This window comes from Sarcophilus harrisii, chromosome 1, assembly GCF_902635505.1.
Source record: "Sarcophilus harrisii chromosome 1, mSarHar1.11, whole genome shotgun sequence".
NCBI lineage: Eukaryota > Metazoa > Chordata > Mammalia > Dasyuromorphia > Dasyuridae > Sarcophilus > Sarcophilus harrisii.
The window spans coordinates 658,958,838-658,982,159 of NC_045426.1; the positions used below are offsets into that span (position 1 = coordinate 658,958,838).

The following is a 23,322-nucleotide window of genomic DNA, read 5'->3' on the forward strand; positions in this document are numbered from 1 at the left end:
GTAACAGGTTAAGACTTTTTATCAGTTACGAATGAACATTTATTTCAGATTTTTACAAACAATATGATGCTGACTTTGGCTTTCCAGCCAAAGAAAGAGCTGAAAACAGGCAAGAGTTGTTGTTGGGACCAACGGCAGAACTAAAAACAGGAAAATTTCTTTTACCCCAGAAAGCCCTTTCAAAACCAGAACCAACCTACCTTTTAAATTAAATACAAAGCTCCCTAAGGAAGAAAACCAGGAGCTCACACTTTTTCACATAGTCTATTACAGATATTATAAAAGATGTCCCTAAAAAAAGGTTATCTCAGAACTCAGAGGCTCAAAACATATGTAATTGGGAGTTTCAAAAAAAACCAAAAAAAAAAAACACAAAAAAACCACCCAGTCCTCTATATTCCTGCTCCGTAACACCCCTCCTACAACCACCACAAAACAAAATAAAACACACTCACACACACACACTCTCACACTTTCTCTCTCACTCAGTTTCCATAAGCATTTACCAAAAAAGAGGCTAGGCTTTCAAGGGTCAGAATGAGATCAGGTTTCCAGGTAGGCGCTATCAAATTCCCTCATTCTACCACTCTTAGAAAGATTCAATGATGGCTCTGAAACAGATCTAAGCTCTCCCTGAAGAGTTGCCTCCTTCATCCCTCATCCTCATCAGCTTCCACATCTAAGCCAGGAATACCCCGGATCTGCTGCTGCAAGGCACCACCTAACAAGGGCAATGGTTCCTCCTCTGGGGATAACTCCAAGGCCGACTGTTCCTCTACTGAACTTTTTGATGGAATTTGTTCTCCAGCCCCTGCTGTTACTTCAGGTGGCTGGTGGTCTCCTGACTGAAGCTCTGGTTCTCCTGTAGTACTTTTCTCCTTGGTGTTTTCATCTTCCCCTTCAGCAGCTCCTTCTTCTAGAGCACTGCCCTCTCCTTCTTCTTGCTCCTTTTCTTCTTCTGGATCATCCGTGAAGGGATTCTCACCCTGAGGACGATAAATACATACCAGTCTAGTGTATTTCCCCAAGCAATCTTATTCCCTAAATTCCCAGGACCAGTCTGGCCTGATTACCTTAAGATAACGTTCTAGCTTTTTGCTGATGAGCTTATTATTCAGGATACTTCGAGCTACCATGAGTGAGGACTTCTTGGATTGTTCCATCATGAGCTAAAAAGAAAGAATAGAATCCATTTGAGCAGGTGGAACCATCCTAACAGTTTAACTCTGAAGAATCCAAAGGTTGGGAGCTTCACATGAGTACTTATACCAATTCATCATCTCTTTAGCATGTAAATGTCTATAAAGCATTTTTTTTTACAAGCCTGTGAGGTAGCTATCAATGACTTGCCAATATTCTAAAAGCTAGTAGGTGTTCAAGGTCAAATTATAATTTAGTTAACTAGATTCCAAATTCAGCACTTGCTACTATACCATTTCTCTTCGAAGTTTACTGTAGGCAGCTAAACTAGATGGCATAGTGGGATAGCACTGCCCTGTCAGTCTCACACTTGAGATTTACCAATAATGTGACCTAGAGCAAGTCACTTAATCCTGACTGCCTTGGTGTCCCTTCCCCTCGCCTACAGGAGGGAAGGGAGGGGGGGAAACGGTGCAAAAAAATATATACATATATCACCATTGGGTAACAGGGGTGATGTGCCTCTCCAAGTGTAGTTGATCCTTAAAGATTTATATTCTGTCAGTGGGCCTACAGCCAAAGTCTTTTCAACTTTGGAAGCTCTACCCCCCTTTGGCCCTGAACAATATCAAATCACTTCCATAAAGATACCAAAGGAGAAGTTTAGTAGAGGGTAAGAAATATTGTTCCAATTTTGCAGGGGGAAAAAAAAAGGTAGAAACTCAGAGGAAAACCAATTTGCCCACAGCCACACAATCAAGTAAGCACTGTTAACTGGATGTAAAACCAAGGTATGTGCCTTTAAATCCAGCACTTCTCCCACCATAATTCAATGTTTCTTTGACTAGGAGGCCAGCACTCCACTCACTCTTCTGTTTCGGTTGTGTTCCATGGATTTGAGGTGCTTCTGTATGATCCCAAACTGCATGGGAATGAAGAGATCACAGGCTGCACAATGAGCTGCCTCAACTTTCTTCACAAAATGCTCCATGGCAATCTCTGCAAGGGAAGGAGCTCCTGGATAGATTTAGTCCCCCAAAATAAAAAGGACCCACTGATTGCTACTAGAATATCCCTCTCCAATTATAAAAGAAGTCTTTAGGTCCAGCCACTGAACACTAATAAAATAAATGCCCTGATCCTATCAGAAACTTCAACAAACTTAAGTCTCCCTTCTTTCCCCTCCCTCTTACCCTAAGAATGAACCCCAAGTCCTTCAAAAGGCCAGGAAAGGCTTTTTAGTTCTCACAAGATCTTGGAATCCATTTTAATTTAGACTCAAAATAAAGGTCAAAACCTAGCTTAAATGGACAGTCCAAGTCAAGACAGACCCTTATAATAAGAGAGCTGACACTCACCTTGAGTAAGGTCTTGATCTTTATAAATCTGCTGAATAACACCATTTAGGTCCTCGATGGTTTTGCGTCGTTCTTCTGTCTTCTTGGTTTTGTTAGCAACGTATTCCTGGAAGTATCAAACAGGAGTTATCAAGGTTACCCATAACTGAAAAAGCCAGGAAGAAAAAGAAGAATGTGTCTCTTTTGTTTAAACTCTAAAAACAAAAAAAGTAGAGATGGAGGAGTTGAGAAAAAAGCAGACATGGAAGCCTTCTCCTTGATCATGTCATTTCCTTCTGGTTTTGTGATGAGTTCTGTTGTCTAATTTGGATGATAAACCCTAATATTTGCAGTTTTCTGTGTCCAGGAGAAGAAGGAAAGAGGTCAAAGCAGTCCTATTCACCAGCAGAAAAGGAAGGAGCTCTTAAAAAACCCAATGTACCCCAAAATCAAATGAGAGGATCACCTGCAAAAAGTCTGCAGTCTGTTTTGGCAATTTAGTGCCTACAAACTTGAAATGTTCCTTGTGGAACTTGCTGTCTAAGTGGTTGGTCATCTCATCATCATAAAAGGTCCGGTATTTGCAGAGAGAACACACAAATTGGATCCTGGTAGAAGAAAGAGCAGAGGTCAAGCAATGTCCCTATCAAAGGTGCTATTACCAGCACCAGGTCCCTGAACCATGAAGAGAGCAAACCCCAGAAATGGGATGGGGCAACCCCCAGGTTCTGATACTCAAAATCGCATCTTTATGGGACTCTGAGGTAGTGGTCCCAGGAAGAGGAAAACTCAAAATGTTCTGACATAATCCCCATTCTTTTACAAGAAGGGACACTTGACACCATGAGGGAAGAATTAAGTCACAGTGTGAAGTGGGGAACAGGTAAGAATTTCTGAACTGTATTATTAGCTAAATAGAGCAGGTTCTACTGGCTTTCTTAAGGGAAAATACAGGAATGTTCTTCCCATAGAAGGCAATGCTATGGCAGGTCTAGACTCAGGGAGCCAGTCGCTTCTGAGAAAGACAAAGTCTAGCTGGAAAGGTGCCAGTGGGGTGGTCAGGTAAGTCTCTCCATCAAAGTAGGGAGCACATCTAGGAGAAACAACTGGGGCCAGGGAAGGGGAGGGCAGCCGAACTCGAGGAGGATCTGGCCCCATGGCGCAGAGAGAAGAGATCAGTCCTGAGCCATTGCCTGCTGAGAGGTGCTGTGTCTTCCTGGGGCTCACCACCCCACCCCATCCTCAGCTCAAGAGAGCCTAGGTGTGGTGGAAGGAGGGAGAGGAGGAGGGGCTGGATGCAGCCCAGCCTCTGGTGCCTGCTGCCTCATCTTCCTCTTCCAAGAACAAAAAAGTCTGACCTGGAAGGAGGGTGCCCAGCATGATGGCAGCTGGGAGCCAACCTGTACTGAGGTGGTCAGGGCCAGGCTGTCCATAGCAGGTTCCCCTGGGGGGTTGGGGGCCTGAGCCGAGAGGCAACGGTGGCCGTGGCAGGGGACGGAGGAGGCTGGCCTCCACTAAGGCCTCAGGACGGGTTCCTACCTCTGCCGTCCATATCTGGGCCACGGGAACAGCTTTGTCTGGAGAGCCCAGGGGCCCGGAGCCGGCTTGGCCGAGGAAGATCCAGCAAGAGCAAGAGTCTGAGTCGGAGGCAAACACCAGTTCGGGGGGCCCTGAGGGCAAATAGACCCGACAGCAGGGGCGTAAAGGGCTCAGCCACCTGCCGGACACGGGCCTGAGGCGGACTGGCCCCTCCAGCACCAAGTCACGGAAATGTGGGAACTTCTGCCATAGACTGGGCATAAGGGCAGGGCCCAAAGCTCCCGAGATTCCCCCATTGGTGTTTCAGTCTTTCCCAGGCATGGTAGTAGCCACTTGGCCACAAGTTTGGGCTGGAGAGGTGCCTCAGAGTCTCTGATGAGCTGGCCCCCTCCCTTGGGGGCCAGGGGCCCCCACAGCACCTCTGGGTATGTTCGGTGACCTAAGCGCTGGAGCTTCTGGGCAACAGTGCCAAGCAGTGTCAGGTCCCGAGCCGGAGAAGCAGAAGTTACAAGGCGGCCTCTGGGGGGCAGGGGGGACAATTCAGACCCTTAGGTATGCAACCAGGGCCTTGGAAGCCCTGATTGGTGGGATGCAGGGTCCATGCACAGAAGAGCAGGTGTCAGCTGCCAGGGCAACACTGGGCCCTATTGAAAGGCCAGAGAGAGAGACGAAGAGGCACGGCCAGGCCAGGAGTAGAGTACACCATTCATCTCCTGAAGATACCCCAATTGCCCTGGGAAGGTGGGTTACCTGAGGCTGCCAGGAAGGCTAGCCATGGGGAAGAGGAAACGGCGCTTGCTGGAATCCCTGGCCAGCCATGAGTTGCTAGGGCAGAGGTCAGCAAATGAAATGAAAATAGAAAATATTACCTTTCCACCATGCGATCTCGCTGCCGTTTCTTCTGTTTCTCTTGAGTCTTCTTGCCAGCCTGCAATTTGCGTTTGATTTGACTGATTTCCTCCTGAATAGTCAGTGCTCCTATGGGAACAAAAGGGAAAAGGAAAACCAGGACTAATCATCATATCTAATGTGCAGCATAATGGGCAATTTCTTTTGCCCTTCCTCTTCCCAGCTACCAACTGGAGCTGGTGATATACTCCTTTGGCAAGAACTACTAAAGTCCAACCTGAATAGCCAGGGGACCCCAAATACCTTTCCAAGGTCTCTGTCAGGGGAGGTGAATGTTGATAAGAGCTGGGAAAGAAAAGGGAAAAGTGACCCCCTTCTTATTCTGTGCTACCTACATATTCCCAAGGTACTTCACCCACCTCTATTCCTCCTGCACTTAGAACAGACCTCTAGTGGGCCCCAGAGAGCTTACAAATCCCGACTTTCTGGGAATTTTGAGCCCAAGCTCCCAACCCCACAGTTTTACCAAAACACAGCAGCTCGGGAATTCAAAGGGGGTGGGGTAGCTTGGTGACAATCCTGACAATAGTTCAGTGACCAATCCAGCAGGATGGACGCTACTGCGAATGACATAGTAGCAGACATTGATAGCTATGTGAAATGCTTGAAATGCCCTGCCCACCCTCCCCCTCCAACCAGTCACTGTGGCCAATACTGGAGTTGCTGTTTGGTACCTGCTGGTGCTCATCACACGGGTTGGGGGACACGGATTCCCAACTGGGGCTGGAGAGGCGCTAAGGGAGAGGACACGCAAACCAGAGCCGTAAAAACTGGAACGAGGGGGCCATGGCTCGGACGTCAACAACTGCCAGCCACTGAGAAGAACTTGCAAGTGGGTGTCACTATTGGACCAGGGAATGGTAGGAGTCACAGGGCCCTGTCCCTGATTGTGGCAGAGGTATGTATTCCTTGAAGTACCCAAAACTACCTGACCCATCTGGAGATGTTGGAGAGCAGACAAGTCAGAGAGGGCTGGCTATGTCCAATACTAAACCCAGCCTCTGGATCAATGGAAGAGGATTTGTGCTTAACTACCATAGTACAACCATCCCAGAGGAGTGGGTCACAAGCAAGCTGAAAGCATCAGTCTTAATGGACCGACACCCTGCTGAGTCCCAGAATCACTCCACCCACCCCACAACTCTGTCCACTAAAATTGCTAATACCTGCATCGTCTTTTTCTAAGAGGGGAACATCCAATTACAACTAAAGAGCATTCAAAACGTACACCTACCCTTTTCATTATCTTCCTTCCCTTCTTCCTTTCCATCTTCTTTTCCTCCTTCTTCTCCTTCCTGACATAAAATTCAAAAGATCAAAACCTATGCACAAATAGAATCTATAAAACTCGCCATGGAAAGGTTAATCCTAACTTGAATTTATGTTCCTAAATTCAAACAAGGGTCAGCATTCTGGAGAGTCACACCATTATAACAAACTTTCTTCAAGTACTCAGTCTGGAATCTTGCTTCTGCTATGCTTAAATTCAAGTTCACATCTGGCTGGTTGGCTATGTACCTAGAAAGGGCAGTTTTTTTGTCTAAGAGACCACATGAGGAAAGAAAGTTAAGTATCCCAAAGAACCACTTACCGTTCTGGAATCCTTTCTAGTTGTATCAGAGGCTTCCGTTCCTTCTACTGTCTCACCTTCAGTCCCCTCATCTGAAAGAAAAAAGCAACATATCTCAGGAGTTATGATTCAGCTAATTAAGAAAGAGGGAAACTAGTGAGGAGAGAGTGGCTAACTAGCTGCACCTCACCATTGTCAGAGTCACTGTTCTCAGAACCATCTGTCTTAGTTGCTTTGCTGTCAGGTTCATCAGTGCTATTTGATTGTTTTCGCTTCTTCTTTTTATTCTGCAGATGAAAAGGAAAGCCCAAAACTGTGCAAAAAAGGACTAAAATACAAAATAAGTCATGGTATCCAATTTTTAAATGGTGATAAGGCTAAATATACATGATGGAGCCACTGTCCTGATTTAGACAGGGTTGGACAACAACAAATGCATGCCCATAGCATTGAGCTGTTCCGTTTTCACTGGGCCATCCCTGTCTTCAATGACCAACTAAGGGAAACAATCCTTACCCGGAAGTCTGTAGTAGCCCAGGTCTTCCATGTCCTTCTCATTTGTTTCATCCCATTGCCAAGTCCGAAGCCAAATTGCATGTTCCCATAGGAGCCTCTCATGCTCTGAAACATGCCGTATTCAGGAATAATGTTCTGAGAGAAGAGGGATGGGAGGCGGGACGAACCCGGTACACATTGGCCCCGGGTCCCCATAGGATCATCCCACATGCGCCCATAGCCCGTAGCCATAGGCCTATTAGTGCGGCCATCTCTGGCCCAGCCCTGTGCCCGCTGGCCAAAGGCATCACGGACGCGGAAATGATCCCGGTAGGCATCGTAGTGGCCTTCATAGGCCATCTCCATTTCAGGGTCAATCTCACTGTAATCATAGCCGGATCTGTACAGATCACGGTCGCTCAGTGCAGCCCTGGAGTCATACGCTTCGTAGGAATCATACCTGCAAGAGGCGCACAGTATTGCATCAGTGACCTGGGAAGGACTCAAAAATACAGAGGCCAGGACAGTATACAACAAATATATGGCTAAATGACCTACAATAACAAAAGTGGCCTGAGAAGGAAGGACTTCCTTTGCACAAGCAATATAGACACTAAATCATCTGGGAGTTCTTCAATAGCACCCAAATGACATATTTCCACTTTACAATTTCAACTGTATGATCAAATCCTTTAATCCCTAGATCAGAGGAAAAATAAAAGTTCTAAGAAGCAAAGCCTATTCTAGGATGGTCTAAGAAGCACCTTACATTTCAAAAATGGCAGACAGAAATCCTCCATACCTACTAAAGGCCAGCTTCATTCTTCCCTTCTACAACTTCAAATCTGAGTTAAATTATAATTTTTAAACCCATGCTTATAACCTCCCTGCTTCTTCACAAAGGCTCTAAATGTTTAGAGAAACAAAGAGACAGTATCAGATTGACAACTTAAAAAAAAAAAAAAAGTCTGGCTTCTACTGTATATATTGCTACTTTTGGTAATGCCATGATAATTCTTTCTAGGAAATATAATAAGTAAACCTCAGAGCTTCAGCTCCCACTCCAATTCAATATAAGGGAAGTTCAATGCTATTCTAATATACATTAAAAACCCTAACATGCAAAAAAAATTCTTTTATTTTAGGTAACAGAGAAATTTAGAAATTTGTTTTCTAAAATTCACAAGACCTTTCTAGCAATGAGAGAGCTTTACTTTCATCTGAGTAAGACATACTTTACAAAGTTCATGAAAGACAGGTATAAAAAAGATGATTTCAAGAATGGAAACTAACAAGGTTACAAACCCTAATAGCTGGCAAGATTAACAGTAAGGATATGAAAATAAGAAAAGGCCAATGGCCGAGTAAAGCATAGCTCTTTGTCTGCTAAAATACCAATGAACAACACTACCAGCTAGCTAACTACCAACAATCAAAGTTCTAAAGATAATTTATGAAGGATGCTCTCTTCAAGGTGTGCCATTATAGGAGCAGAGACAAAGGCTATCTGAGTTAGCTCCCAAAGTAAATAACTAGTGTGTGACTACTCAATTCTACTCAAGATCAACAACCAATCACAAGTGCCAAGAAAGAGGTAGAAACTTGGTTCACATTTATCACATTGTCCACCCAGCACCTTCTTACAAGTTAGTGACTCAATTACCAGTTTCATCTCCACTACATATTGTTTCAAAAGGGAAAGAGAGTCATTACACAACAGGCTGCCCAAGGCATTTTCTTTTTTACACTTCAAGGACAAACCAAAGTACCAAACATCATAAATACTTATTGGCAGCAGGCTACCCTACCTTCCAATTTTTCACCAAACTGAGAAACCTTTTGAAGTGCTTCATCTTCAAAACAGAGACATTCTTTGCTAATGCTTTAAAACTATCTTTTTAGGGGGCTCTAGAGCTCTCTTCACATTCTTTGCTCAGCCTTAATTTGAACAAAATTTTTTTCTAATCCAAATTTGGTGGTAGATCTGATTTTCTAAGAAAATTCTAAATAGCCTTTGGGAAAACATGGATAAATAACACCTTTCCCATTCTGCCCCACCACAAAAATTTGGGAGCATGGATTAAGTACTACATCTCCCTATGTCTTAACATTTTATTGTTGTTTAGTCAGCTCCAATTCTCTGTGATCCCATTTGGGTCTTTCTTGGAAAAATAGTAGATTAGTTTACCTTTCCTTCTCCAGATAATTTTACAGATGAGGAAACTGAGGCAAACAAGGTTAAGGAACTTGTCTAAGTTCACAGAGCACTAGTAAATGTTTAAGGAAGACAAGTCTTCCTGACTCTAGGTACAGCACTCATATACCATCTGCTTTACCATAGTGAGGTAACTGCATAAAGCAGGTTCTTGATGCTGTAACTTCCTGAGTTAACTGGTAAACACAAGTTATCTTACTGATTTTACATACATGTAATAGAAGCAGAATGCTAAATTGGTACCAGCATTCATGCCAAATTTATGGCCTTTGTTTCTCTGAAGGAAGGAATGCAGATTGTCATCCATTAGCAGATTGTCATCCATTATTGTCTCTGAGTTGAGGAAGAAACTACTTATTACACTTTCAGAGCTTGGATTTCATGCCACATATGAGAAGTAAGAAGAAGGGAGAAAAGAAGAAAAGAAAAACCATGCCTGAATCTAATCTAATCAAGATGGTGAAAAAAGGATAGAGGGAGCAGCGGCTGACTGAAAGCATCTATCATTCTCAAAAACACTACATCCTATTACTGAACAGTCTCACCTTGACAGCTATACTCACCTGTCTCCACTTGAGCCATATAGTGCTCCTTGCATCATGTCAGTTTCTAGGTGAGACACCACATCAAAGCGCTGGTTAATTTTGGATAGAACATTATCGGTACCGGTGCTAGCAGAACCATTAGGGTTTGTATTTGTGTCGGAGTTAGGAATTTCCCAAGAGTTTGAACTGGCCATACCATACCCATAATTGGTAGTATTATCCTGACCATATCCATATCCATAACTATAATTCTCGTAACCTGTAACAAGAGATATGGACAACTCCAGTCACACAATCTGAGACAGGTCCATTTTAAGCTGGCCTCTCAGTTTACAATCATTCTAACCTGGAGTCTCTGGTCAAAACTCACTTAAAGAACTATATTAGCTCCACAGAAAAAGATTAGTGGACTAAACAAAGGTTCATCATCAAACTGGTCTGAATTACAAACCTAAAAGCATAACTTCACATAAGGAAAATATATTGGCACATATTGTGAAAAATACAATGAATTTTATGGTGGATCCAGATTTTATAAAAAGTTTTTTTTTTTTTTTTTTTTGGGGGGGGGGGAAGGAGAATGGGAAAAAAGGGAGCAATTTGAATGTAGCCAGCTCTGGCACAGATTAAACTGTCAAGTCACATTAAAGGTCACTTAATTTTTCAAGAATTTTTATATTTATATTGAGGGAAAAAAATAATCACTTACCTCTATTTGTCCCAGAATTCCAGGTTCCATATCCTACAAACACCAAAAGTAATCAAATCTCAAAATGTTTATAATGAACAAAGTTCAATATCTAAATAGTTTATTAACACATGCTAACCAGCAAAGTGAGAGTATCCTCATTACCTATGTTAACATTTCCTCCCAAAAAGAAATAACAACATAAAAATCAGGTAGCTTACAGGTCAGAAGACTACAAAGATCATTACGTATATTCATACTACATGACAGAAGAGCAAACATAGTTTCATAGTTGCAAGTTCAAAATCTCACCACCATTCCGAACAGTCCCCTCAACCCCACTCATCCCAACTCCTGTTTTAACTGGTAAATGTTTTACAAAGAGAATTTGTATTCTCTCAACTTCCCTTAAACAAACCCAGCAATACCACATATAAAATAAATGGGGGCTCAAGATACTAATCCAAAGCAGTCAGTAGTTAAAGGAAGGAAACTTAATGAGGTATCTCATTTTTCCAAATTATACACAATTTCATGGGAATAAGTACAACTCAAAAATTATGCTAGTCACATCATAAAGATAAATTGAATAGAAAAAAAAAAAAAAAAAAGAACCATTAATGAAATGACAGCATTGAGGAAGCAATGACTACTTTGGCAGCATGTTATAAAAAAGCAATTCGGTACAGGAAAAAATAAGGAAAAGCAATCAATCCATATTGCAAAGCATGAGAGTCTGTTATGCTGCCCTTTAGGGCAGTATATATGATAGTATTTATTCATTCACACAGAATCTCAATGGTTGGAAAGAAAAGCAGAGGTCAGCTATTCACACACTAACTGTGAAGTGACCTCTGGGGTCATATAGTTCAATGAACTAGTCCCTGAACAAGTCACTTGTCTCTCTGAGTCTCAATGTCCCTAGACTATAAAATTGAAATAATACCGATAATATCTAACGCAAAGGAATGTTAGGAAGCATAAATGAAAAAGACTTTTGCAAACTTTAAAACACCATATAAATGACGTTTGATTTTTCCCTTGCTTCTAGTTCTGCTTCTGAAGCTCAAGGAAAAATGCCCAATTCATATACCATGTGTCTCACTGTGTAACATCATCTTACTTTCCTCTAAAGATAGCTTATCTAGTCCTTCCTAAAATATGGCATTCAAAACAACATAATCCTTGAAGACCAATGCTGTACAGCCAACATGGAGCACAGCAAGACTATAACCCTTATCTTCTGGATACTATTTTATCTTACAGCAGACTAAAATAGTGGTTGCCACATTTGTATAATTCCCCCTTTTACAGTTCAATAAACCTTCCAGAATCTTTAAAAAACACACACAAATTAACGTCTAAATATGCCTCCCATCTTATTATTGGAGTTGATTTAGAAACTCAAATGAAGGATTTTAGATTCAAACTATTATTCTAATCTACAGTAATTAGTAACTAATCTTTATGTCTAGTCAATTTGGCCCACAAAGCTCCATCTTGTGCACAAAGACAACATGCGAGTCTATGTCAAATACTTTGCTAAAATCTAGGTAAACTATCATAAATGAAGAAAATTATTTACAGGAAGCCTCCCCAAACCCTCTTAATTATAGTCATTTAACAATTTACTCATCCTATATATAACTCACTTTGTACATTTGTGTTTGTATATTGTCTCCCCCACTGGCTTTTAAATTCCTTGAGGGCAGGAATATCTTTTGTGTCTCTGCACTGTCTGCGTTTAGCAATTACCTGGCACACATTAGGCACTTAATAAATGTTTATGGATTGATTGACTTTAGGAACATGTAGTCAAGGCTTATGAAAACATGGCATGGTCCTGCAACAAGAGTCAGGAATGCTGAATCTCAAAATAAGCTGATGATGCAGAGAAATTAAAGACATTTTTTAAGCTACAAAGGAAAAAAAAAAAAGCTGCTCTAAATAAGGACAGGGCAATTATAACTAAAGGATGGATAAAGGTAGAGCTGCCCAAGTTTTATTTTGTTCTTTTAATCCAAGGAATATGAACTTAAGACTGGGAAGGACAGAATACAAATAGCTAATAGGAGCTGATCACACCAAGATAAACAAAGGAGCAATTAAGAGAACATCCTGTTGCCTTCAATTATGTCACATGTCATGAGATGAAATGATTGACTGTTCCCTAATGGTCAGATGCCTACCCAGTAGATGACTCCAGGGATTTCTATATAGTCTGCCTTGTTAAAGATTATCAGCAATGTGGATAAAAGTATAGATGACATGCTTACATATAGCTAGAAAGATGACTAATATATGTCAGACTTAAAATTTGAAAAGATTGTGAAAGGTTACTGGGGTTCAATCTCATAAAAACCAAACAGAAACAAATGTCAAGTTTGAGTTTTTTTTAAAAACTATTTTACAGAGAACTCAAATGAGGCAAGCATTCACATAGAGGTCAGAAGAATTGATACAAGGAATTCTCAAGGACTCTCTAAAGAACTCTGACGTGGATTTTGAGACATGGGAAACACTGGCACAGGAATTTCTAGCATGGCTTACCCTTTATCAAAGAAGGCATTTTGCTCTATGAACAAAGAAAATCACAGTAGCTCAAAAAAAACATGAGATGCACAAATTTAGAGATGTGTGGGATATAGAAGACCATTACCCAAAATGACCATTCAGAGATCACTTAAAGTAGAAAGCAGAAAGGTTGTTTATTAATCCTCATGAGGATGAGCAGTTCTAACATGAGATAAGGGAAAGAGAAAGCTTGTGGTAGGAGAGCTAAAGAATTTTTTAGTAAAAATACACAGCTTTTATACAAAAGGTTACATCACAAGTAAGAGAGCATTGAGAAAGGGGGAAAGGGGAACATCTAATTGGTTGTTGTTACCCGGAGAGATTGGAATGGAAGGTTTCTGTTTCCCTGAGATCACCAGATTTCTAGTTAACAGAAAATCAGGCCTTCAGCCTTTAGATAATCAATTAGACAGTGGTCAAGCTAATAGAGTAAATATCGATAAATGTCAAATACTGATAAATGTCATCAGCTCAGGTTAAGTAAATATGTTTATAGCTGGTCACGGTTCAAGTAAATATGGACCCTGCACATATTATGCAGGTCATAGGGGAAACACAGAAATAATGAAAATAAAATACAGAAAAAGAATTCACACATCCCTGTAAGTTCTTCACCTTATCTCTTTATTCCACACAGAGACAACTCTACTCCAAAGAGGATATGAGCAAATTTAAATTTGATAAAAGAAAACTTCCTAACAATTAAAACGATCCAAAATTGGAATGAAAATGGGCTGCCTTGGGCAGAGAATGGTACCCCCCCCCTACTGGAGGTTTTCCAGCAAAGGCTAGATGACTAAACTTATTAAATAAACAATAGAGGTCTTGTTTGTCAGGCCAATAATCATTTAAGTGCTTACTTTGTGTCAGTAACTTTGCTGATCACAGCAAATACAAAGAGAGACCAAACAGCTTCTGTTCCCAGGGAACTCACAGTGTAATGGGGAAGATGATATGCAAACAACTATGTACAAGCCAGGCAGCAAGTGACACAATGTTTAGAGTGCAGGGCCTGGAATGAGGAAGAGCTCAATTTAAAAATTGACTCAGACACTTACTACCATGTAATCCTGTGCAAATCACTTAACCTCTGTGAGACATTATCTCTAAAATAGGGATAATAAAAGCACCTGTCTTCCAGGGTTGTTAGATTTGCTAGCTCAGTGACCCTGAGCAAGTCACTTAACCCATTTATCTCAGTTTCCTCATCTGTAAAATGAGTTAGCGAATGAAATGTCAAACCACTCCAGTATCTTTGCCAAGAAAATAGCAAATGGGGTCTAAATGTGGTGACAACTGAACAATAGGACTCAACAATAGCTACTGCCTAGAGTTGCTGTGAAGATACAATGAGATAAGAATTATAAAGCACTTTTAGCACAATGCCTGGCATGTAGTAAGCATGATACAAATATTTAGCTATTATTAAATTTATATAGGATAAATCACAATCAACAATGTACTAACATTGAGAGGCACTGAGAAAATCTTCCTGTAATAGGTGCAACTTTAGCTGGGATCTGAAGGAAGCCAGAAGATAGATAGGAAGTGAAAAGAAAGCAGTGTTTTTGTGTAAGGAACAGAAAGAATTATCACAACAGCAACAGCAAAAGCAGCAAGAGGGGCAATATAGATAAATCAGAGTATGTGAAATGGTAAGTAGGTGGGTAAATTAGACAACATGGCCTCTGAAGTCTTGTCTAAATGTGACATTGTAACTAGATAATCCTGACTTTTTTTTTTTTTAACTCCTAAAATCTATAAACAGAGCTGATGTGGGGAAAACTGAAACTGTCTCTCTCTAATTGGGAGGAATGCTTGAGAATCTCCTTGAAGACTTAGAGAAGCTCTCCCATGAGAGACCCATCCTAGGGAATTAAGATAAAGTGGTTTCATTTTGTTTATCTGGGTAGAACTAGTTGAATCCAGGACTGCTCCTAGCTGAGATTTCTATCCAACTCTATGGAGTTGGAGATTAGTTCAGGGACATTCATTCAAATGGAAACTGCACCCAACCCCACTAGCTAAAGTTTCAAATTATAAAAAGGGGCAATTTGGGACACTTCCTTGCAAAAGGCCTAAAGTAGCTTACTCAGCTGCTAGGACCTTCTGCCCACTGAGAAGGCATTCTCTTTTCAACATTAATCCCTCTTTTTCTCTCTCATCTATTTCCCTAACAGGACCACATCCCTCTTTACCTCTCTGTTGGGATTTCTCTGCTAGAAACTTTACCTTGCCTCTGAGGAAGTTAGCCTTCCTAGCAAAGGCTGGCTTCTTAGTTCCAGCAATAAACTTCTTTTGCCAGCCTACCTTTTCAGGTTCGGAAATTCTTTTAGGGCCTGTGGGCCAACCAGAAGGGGTTCCCACAACTCTGTGCCCTGCCCCGAACCTCATAAGAACTACAAACAAAACCATAGTACAGTCAAAAGATCTTATTTCCCACAACTCTGTGCCCTGCCCCGAACCTCATAAGAACTACAAACAAAACCATAGTACAGTCAAAAGATCTTATTTCAGTCACAAAAGCTCAGTTCAAATATAGTGTTCACTTCTTGTTAACCCTTGAATAAGTCATTTCATCATAGGACTAGATGACCTCAGCGATCATTTCCAGCTTTAAGAGTCTGGAAGAAGTAGGACCTTTCAGGCAACAAGATCAAGGGGATCAATCATCATGTCCACTAAGGATTATTGAAGGAACAAAACAAAAAAGAAGATTCCTATGCATTGCATAAAGCACCTATTGAAGATCTACTGAAGACAAAGGGCTAAGTGTAGACAATACAAAGGCAAGCACACAAGACAATTTTTGCCCTCGGGGAAGGAAATAGTGGGAAGAAAAAAGTGGAAAGACCAAAAAAATTTGGAGGCTTGATACTGGGCAAGATGATGATGATAATGATGATAACTTAAGCAAAGCACTTTGAAAATTCCTGAGGGAGACATGGACAGAAAATTCCTAGACAGATTTGCAAGGAGTACAGTGAAAAGAATACCCCACACTAATGCAATCAAGGACCCACTAAAGTAAGGATTTAGGTTTTTAAAACTATCACCTTCACAAGTTGAAAATGGAGGATACACTTTCTTCTTTTAGTTGGCCACAAATTTAATAAGGAGCCAATTATGTGACTACTTAAAAAAACAACAAAAACTATTAGGAAGTTGATCTGCATTTGTTTAAGAATGTAATCTCTGTATCCAAGTAGAAAATTCACAATGTACAGTTCTATCAAGATTGAAAATACAGTGAAAAGAGCTCCAATGTCTTCAGCATGTCTGGAATAAAAAGATTTATGAAAGTAAGGTACTCACTCCCACTCCCTTTTTCTTTCCCTCCTTCCCCTCCACTGTTTAAAGCTTTTTCTTTCCTCTTTTGTGGCAGATAATTTACACAATTCCACCTCTCCCTTTCCTTTCTCCCAGTACATTCCTCTTGTTGAAGTTCAAAAGGAGACCCCTAAGAGGTTGGGGTCACAGACCAGTGTTGCAAGGTGTCTCAAAAGAATTTGCAGGCTTGAACCCATCTCCAAATAAAGGGGCAAAGTTTATTATAATTGTAACTCCAAATGAAGCAGGTTAAGTTCTGAAGAGATTTAGCAAAGAACTAGGAAGAAGATGATAAATTCATAGGATAAAGTTAGAGGCTGAAGCTTCATATTACTAATTTGCTAATTTTATGTCTTGCAGGTAGTTTTGAGGGGTAATCTATTCACTATTGTCTTAGGAACTTGGTTATCACTGACCAACACTATCTGACAGTCAGAAATGTTTGTAGGACTATTATAAGGCCAGAAGACTTTATAATCATTGACAGAGATACTGCTAGAACAATAATACTCTAAGGTCAGGGAACTTTAGGATTATTGCTATATTTCCCTTAGAAGCTGTACCCCCCCCCCCCTTCACTCTCATCCCTTAATTTTAATTCTTTTTAGATATTATCCCTTCACATTCAACTCACAACTGTGCCTTCTGTAAATACACTCATTCTAACTGCCCAACAATGAGAAAGTTCTTATGAGTTACAAGTATTATCTTCCCAGGTAGGAATGTGAACAGATTACCTATATTAAGTCCCTTACATTTTCCCTTTCCTGATTATCCCCTTATGCTTCTCCCGAGTCCTATATTTGAAAGTCCATTCAGTTCTGGCTTTTTCATCATGAATGCTTGAAAGTCTATTTCACTGAAGGTCTATTTTTTCCCCTGAAGGATTATATTCATTTTGGGGAGATGGGGGATGGGATGATTCTTGGTTGTAATCCTAACTCCACTAACTCTCCTGGAATATCACATTTTGAATCCTATGATCCTTTAATATAGAAACTGCTAAATTTTGTATTATTCTATGACTCCACTAAACATGAATTGACTCCTTAACCTGAGAGTTCCAGAATTTGGTGATAATATTCCTGCCAACCTTAGTTCATGAAATACTTTCTGAAGTATTTCAGAAGGTAACTAACTTGGATCATAGGATCTGAGGTTCCCTTCGGTTCCAGGTTTAAAAAGTCACCTGGTATCTCTTTTAAAAGAAAACTGAGGGGTCAGCTAGATGGTGCAATACTGATAAGATAAAGAAACAAGGGTCATCTACTGTTCTTTGCCACCAAATCACAATCTCAGTTACTTTTCTTCCCAATTTGAATAAGTGAAATTTAGACTTACCATAGTCACATGTGGGCTGGGCAGTAGTGTCAGAAAATGTAGATTGTAGAGTTGTTTCTGATCCCTGGACAAACCCTAGACGTATGTAAATTAGCATTATCAATCAAAAAAACTGCATGGAATTGATATCCTCTCCCCCGCCAAAAAAATCTTCCCATCAATAATTTCACTTAAATCATTGAAGATTCAAATTTAATACTTCTCCCCACATATGCATTCTTATTCATTAAATGAAATCACTGTAGAAACAGATTTCAATCAGATGTGTGTGTGCACACACACACATAACTAAAGGGGGAGAGTGTTGCATTAAAAAAGTACCTTTCAAATTAATGTGTTAGCAAACAATGTTATAATTTGGAAGTCATCATATAAAGGAACTGAAATAGGCTAGAAAAGAAGAGACTAAATGAAAACTATAATTGTCATTTTAAGGAAGAAATTTAAGATTTGTTTGGCCACATAAGGCAGACATACACACACACAAAAAAAAATGGATGGAAATTACAAAGATTTCCCTTCATTATAAAGGAAAAATATCTCAATAGGAGCTGTCAAAAAGTAAAATGAGTTGCTTTGAGTTAAGAGCGTCTTGTTAATTATTGGAGGTCTTTCAAACAAATAAAAAAGATGGTATAAAGGGCATATAATGTTCTCGTCAAGTACTCAGATCCTTCCAAATCACAAAATCTCCCAATGATGTTTTACTTTATTTAGGAAAAATAAGAAGTTAACATCTGCGAAATTACTGGTGAATAATTTAAAAGGAAGAAACCTTGGTATCCTGAAATACTATTATGACCAAGATCTAGCACATAAAAGTCATTTATACTTAAATTAAGAATTTGTTGGTGGGGGAAAGATGACCATAAATACCAATATCTTGACTTTTCTTTTTTAAACAAATATATGCATTTCAACAAGTAGATTTTTACATTTTAAACTATTTTGTTAGAAATCTAGAAGGAAAAAAAGACATTAAACAAGATCAAAATAAATTTATTGATTATAGATGACTATGTATATGTTACTTTTATTTTTTCAATCTCCCCACTTCCCAAAATTTTCAATTTAGTCCAAAAGAAAAAAATTCTATTTAAATCTATTTTAAAAAAATGCCAAGGCTTTTCCATTTAAATCTGTAAAATAATGCTGTTAAAACCTGGAGTGTCACTGTAATAACATCTACTGAATGCAGATGCTTTAATAAACTCTGAAAAACACTATGATTTTGCTAAAATCTATTTATTCAATATTTGCCCTTTGCCTAGAAATGAAATTTTGAACTGAGCTATATTCATATATCATAGTCAACTGTTCTTCACTATCTAAGGCCTAATCCTGGCACTGTGAATATTGGCAAGAAATGAGCTGGAACTAGCATCTGGCCTATTAAGAGTCTATTTATAAAACATCTCTAAGGAAATATTGCACAAATATATTTCTCTCAAATACCTTGAAAATAAAAAGAAAATACTTATTAACTAAGTGTAATAGATGCTTCCATTTTAGCAAACTGTCTCACTGATTACATGCTCTAAAGTCAAAGGATGATGCTTTATTATTTGATCCAGCACCAACATCTAACACTAAGCTTTGAAAATAATCTGTTTTTATACAGGACATAAATGTGAATTAATAAAATTGAACTCGAGTTTTGCTCCAAAGTAGGCTATTCACTGAATCATGTCTTCCCTTTCGTATATTAAAAAGCCTAATAAATGTGTTGTAGATCTCATAAAATCTGTTTGTTTCAGGAAGACAAACAAGTTTGCAGGAGGGCATCAGCAATTTTCTCAAGATGAAAAAGCCAAAAACAATGTCTCTCTTTCAGTAGCTGTGACTCCACAAAGGTGGGAAGTAATGTGGTTTTTCAAAGGCCTCCAGCAGGTCTAAAGTGGAAGGGCAAAAGATAAATAAAGTCAAAGGAATTACAATTAACTGTTTAATTGTGTGAATAAATATTAGCAAACAAGATTCTGCCTCAAGGCACAAATCTCCTAGAACCTGAAAATTCTTCCCCTTTTCATAAAACTATATTAAATGAAATGAACTAGGAAAATCAAACCAGTATTTTCATTAACTTAGATACACAAAAATAATTCCACATAGCATATCTGATCTAAGTCAGCTGCTTCTACTTTATAATCATGCAGGTGATGTTTATTTACTCAGACACATACACTTTCCCTAATATTCAACTCCTTTTAGGGCACTTTTTCCCTTTCTATCTTTTAGCACTGAGCATAGAACCAGTAGGAAATGCAATTAACTAAGGATGCTAGTTGATTCAAGTCATTTCAACAACATTAAGAGACTACTGTGCCAGGCACAGTGCTAAAATATGAATATAAAGGGGGAATGGGGGAGAAATCCCAAACAATCATTGCTTTCAAAAGCTCTAATGAGGGAAACAACATGCAAACTGTAGATGTTAGGAGGGAAGGTGTTAGCATTTATTAAGGAAGATAAATTAAGAAAGAACTCTTGTAGAAGGCAGGATTTTAGCTGGGAGCTGAAAGAAGACAAAAATAAGGGGAAGTTCCAGGAATTTGGGACAAACAGTAAAAATGCAGAGTTGGACTGTCTGGTAGGAGAAAGAGCAGGCAAGACAAAGGCAAGGTATTACAAAGTGCCTGGGAGAGTGGAAGGCAAACTGAAGAAGCAGAAAGAGGCCAGGTTAATTAAGGCCAAACAACATTTAAATTTGATCTTGGATGTAATGGAGAGCCACTGGATTGATTTCAAAGTCTATTCAAATGACAGCTTTTCTGCACCTTCACTTTTCAACTTCTCTCCCTCATAATTTCTGGTGTTCACAATAATTTGTGTTTGACACAACTATAACCTACCCCTCTCGAAATTATTTTCTTTTAAGTGACATATATGGACTCAAACCTATATTGTCCTATTAGACTCTCTGGACCGATTTATTTTTTCATTTGCAAACTAAAAGGGCTGCACCACATCCCAAAATCTACCATCTACAGTCTACTTGACCTTGAATATCTAACTTCTTCGGTCTGTTTCCCCACCGGTAAATAAATGCGGGAATTAGGGTTCTAGACGACCTCCAAGGTCCTTTTGCAGCCATAAGTCATAATCCTGGACGATCACTTCTTGAGTCCCTTCTTTTTAAATGGCTCTGCATTTTGTCTCTTTCTCCTATCGGGCCAGCTGCAGGCCGGCCAAGGCCGCGCCCGCCCGGACTGCCCGGATCTGCCCAGCTGACCACGAACCGGACGGAGAGGACGAGGTGGAAAGGAGGCTGGGGCTTGGCAGACCCTACCACCCACTCCTAAGAGGGTGCAGGGCAATGTCCGCCCCCCGGCAACCTAAGCTACTTCTGAGGATCACGGGTTCAGCCGCGGTACCCACACAACCACTCCCGAGTCTCCCACGGTGGGCGAAGCGGGGGCGGCGGTCCTCCCCTGCTCTCCCCGCCTTCTGCCCGGGTACACGCTTCACGACCGGAAGCAGCTTGCAGCCCCGCACCGCGCATCTCTTGCTTTCCTTACGTACGGACTGCTTGCTGACCCTCGGATGCGTGAGGGGCGCGGGGACCGGCCCCCAAATGTTTCCTCCCCGGAGCCGGACTAGCTCAAATCCCACCTCACGCCCCGGCGCCTCTCTCGGGTCCGATCCTCCCCCTCCCCCACCCCTCCAGGTCCACGGAAAGGGAAACGGAGATTAGGCCAAGGTCTCCCAGACAGCAAATTCCGAAGGCAACATTTGAACCCGGGTCCTCCGACTGCAGAACCACCGCTCCCCTTCGAAAGAGTAAAGTCCCCAAAAGAAACGAAGCCCCGCCCCGCTAAGAGCCAGGAGACGGGCTCGCCGTCACCAAAGTCGGGCCCTAGAAGAAGGGCGTTCGTCCCAATTTAGCCCAAGACTGGGGAGGGGGGAGGGGGGAGGGGGAAGATGAAAGGGAAGGGAGGTCGAAAAGTTGGGCACGGCGCCATCTTAAAGCCTCGGACCGGACACTGGAAGCCTCATTCCCTGAGACTCGGGGCTGTTGTTGAAGCTCGGGTTCACCTCTTCCATCTGGTCTTCCTCGACCAGGAACGGTTCTTACCTGTGTAACTCATAGCTGCCAACTGCTCCGGGAATCTCCACAGCTGCTCTCTGCCTCGGCGGCCTCTGGCGCTTCTCTCCCCTCCCCCGCCAAGGCTCCGCCTCCCGCCCGAATTGGCTACTTTCTGCCAAGTCTGCGAACGCTATTGGCTACTCGACAGCCCTTAACAAGGCTTCAAGTTGTCATCCTAAGTCAGTGGCTCGAGGTCCTGCCAATCTGTTAGCTGCGTGCTCCCTCCTCCCCCGCGCTGGTATCTAGTAAACCATGATTGGCTGAGAAGCTCTTGGGAGTACCAGACTTTATTAGCCCTGCCTCTCCTAACGAGCGCAGAGCCCATGAGCTGCAGGCTCCAAGTGGGTAGGAGGGGGAAGGATGTGACGACTCTTCCGTAGGTGGTAGTCAGATTGAGCCAATGACTTGGGGGGCGGGGGTATAGGTTAGTTTTTAGAGCATCAGGTGGAATCAGGTCTTAAGTAGACTTTACTCATTAGGACCAGTAGGTGGCAGAGAGCAATATGCCAACACTCTCCAGCTCAAACCAATTGACTTAATTTCTCCGGCACTCGGGGGCCGATGGCCGCCCTAGCCTCCGACTCGATTTTAGGGATTCTTTTCAGTTGGAGGTCCGAATCTCGTACCCTGCGCTCGTTGCTTGAATCATTCTAGGCAAATGATGAAACATCTTATCCACCCGCTCGACTGAGTAACTTTCCAGGTTTATGTCCCCAAATCCTCCCCGGGAGCTCCACCCAGTGCGCTGTTCCAGTTTTGTGTTGAGAAGACGAACTTTTCCTGGCCATTCCCTTCTTTTTTAATCCCATGCATCTTTTGGAAAACCCTCTTAAATGCGAGCTCCGAAGTTTGTGATGAGTTTCATAGGAGCTAAATTCATAGACTGAAAAGGACTCTATATACTATTGTAATCCAACCTTTTTACAAATGAAATGTGCATGGTCAAATAGGCAGAAGTGATGAAATCAGGCTTTGAATCCTTAAAAATCAACTCCAAATCTAGAATTCTTTCTATGGCACCACGAAGCCTAAAGAAGAATAAAAAATTATCCACCCTGCTCCCATTTTATATAGGGAAGAAACAAAAGGCTCAGAAACAGCAGCTCTGTTCCCATTTCTTTACAGAAGTTTTCCAGCCTAGGATATTTTACTGGTCCGAGATTTTGTTTTAATAGAAAATATTTCATATTAAATGGGGATAATAGCACCGAACTCTCAGCATTTTATTGTGAGAATAAAGAGATAATTGTAAAGCAAATCTTAAAAAGCACTATTTATTTTCTTCCACAACTAAAATGCGAACTCCTGGAAAGCTGGGGCTGTTTTTCTAAAAAGATTTTCTCATGCTTGGGCACATAACGTGATTAATGAATGCTAGTCGTCTATTTTAATAGCAAATCTTCCTAATTAGAACAAATAACGGTTATACATTTAAGACAGTTTATTTAAGATTCCAAATGTTCAAGGTAGATGGTAATTCATCAAGAAAATTATTAAGTCCTTCCGAAAGGCGATTTATTTTGACTTTGTAGTAATGTGCCTATTAGGACAA

At 41.0% G+C, this 23,322-nt stretch overlaps 1 protein-coding gene across 3 annotated transcripts; it reads right to left on the reverse strand.

The window, feature by feature from the left end:
• Window positions 1-21: 21 nt before the first annotated feature.
• AKAP8L (A-kinase anchoring protein 8 like) lies at window positions 22-23,035 on the reverse strand. 3 transcript variants are annotated; one of them, XM_012542363.3, is made up of 16 exons: window positions 21,759-23,035; window positions 17,684-17,758; window positions 10,460-10,492; window positions 9,769-9,814; window positions 7,012-7,450; window positions 6,686-6,782; window positions 6,517-6,587; window positions 6,160-6,220; window positions 5,600-5,750; window positions 4,886-4,994; window positions 4,017-4,147; window positions 2,944-3,085; window positions 2,499-2,604; window positions 2,009-2,139; window positions 1,074-1,169; window positions 22-986 (listed from the first exon to the last, which is right to left on the reverse strand). In XM_012542363.3, exons 1-16 carry the CDS (start codon window positions 21,769-21,771, stop codon window positions 651-653), a joined length of 2,037 nt encoding a protein of 678 aa, XP_012397817.1. In that variant the 5' UTR covers window positions 21,772-23,035; the 3' UTR covers window positions 22-650. The 3 variants fall into 3 exon arrangements, with proteins under 3 accessions (XP_012397817.1, XP_012397816.1, XP_003761028.1); XM_012542362.3 differs by having other exon boundaries at window positions 9,769-10,009; XM_003760980.4 differs by lacking the exons at window positions 4,017-4,147; window positions 5,600-5,750 and having other exon boundaries at window positions 9,769-10,009.
• Window positions 23,036-23,322: the final 287 nt, after the last annotated feature.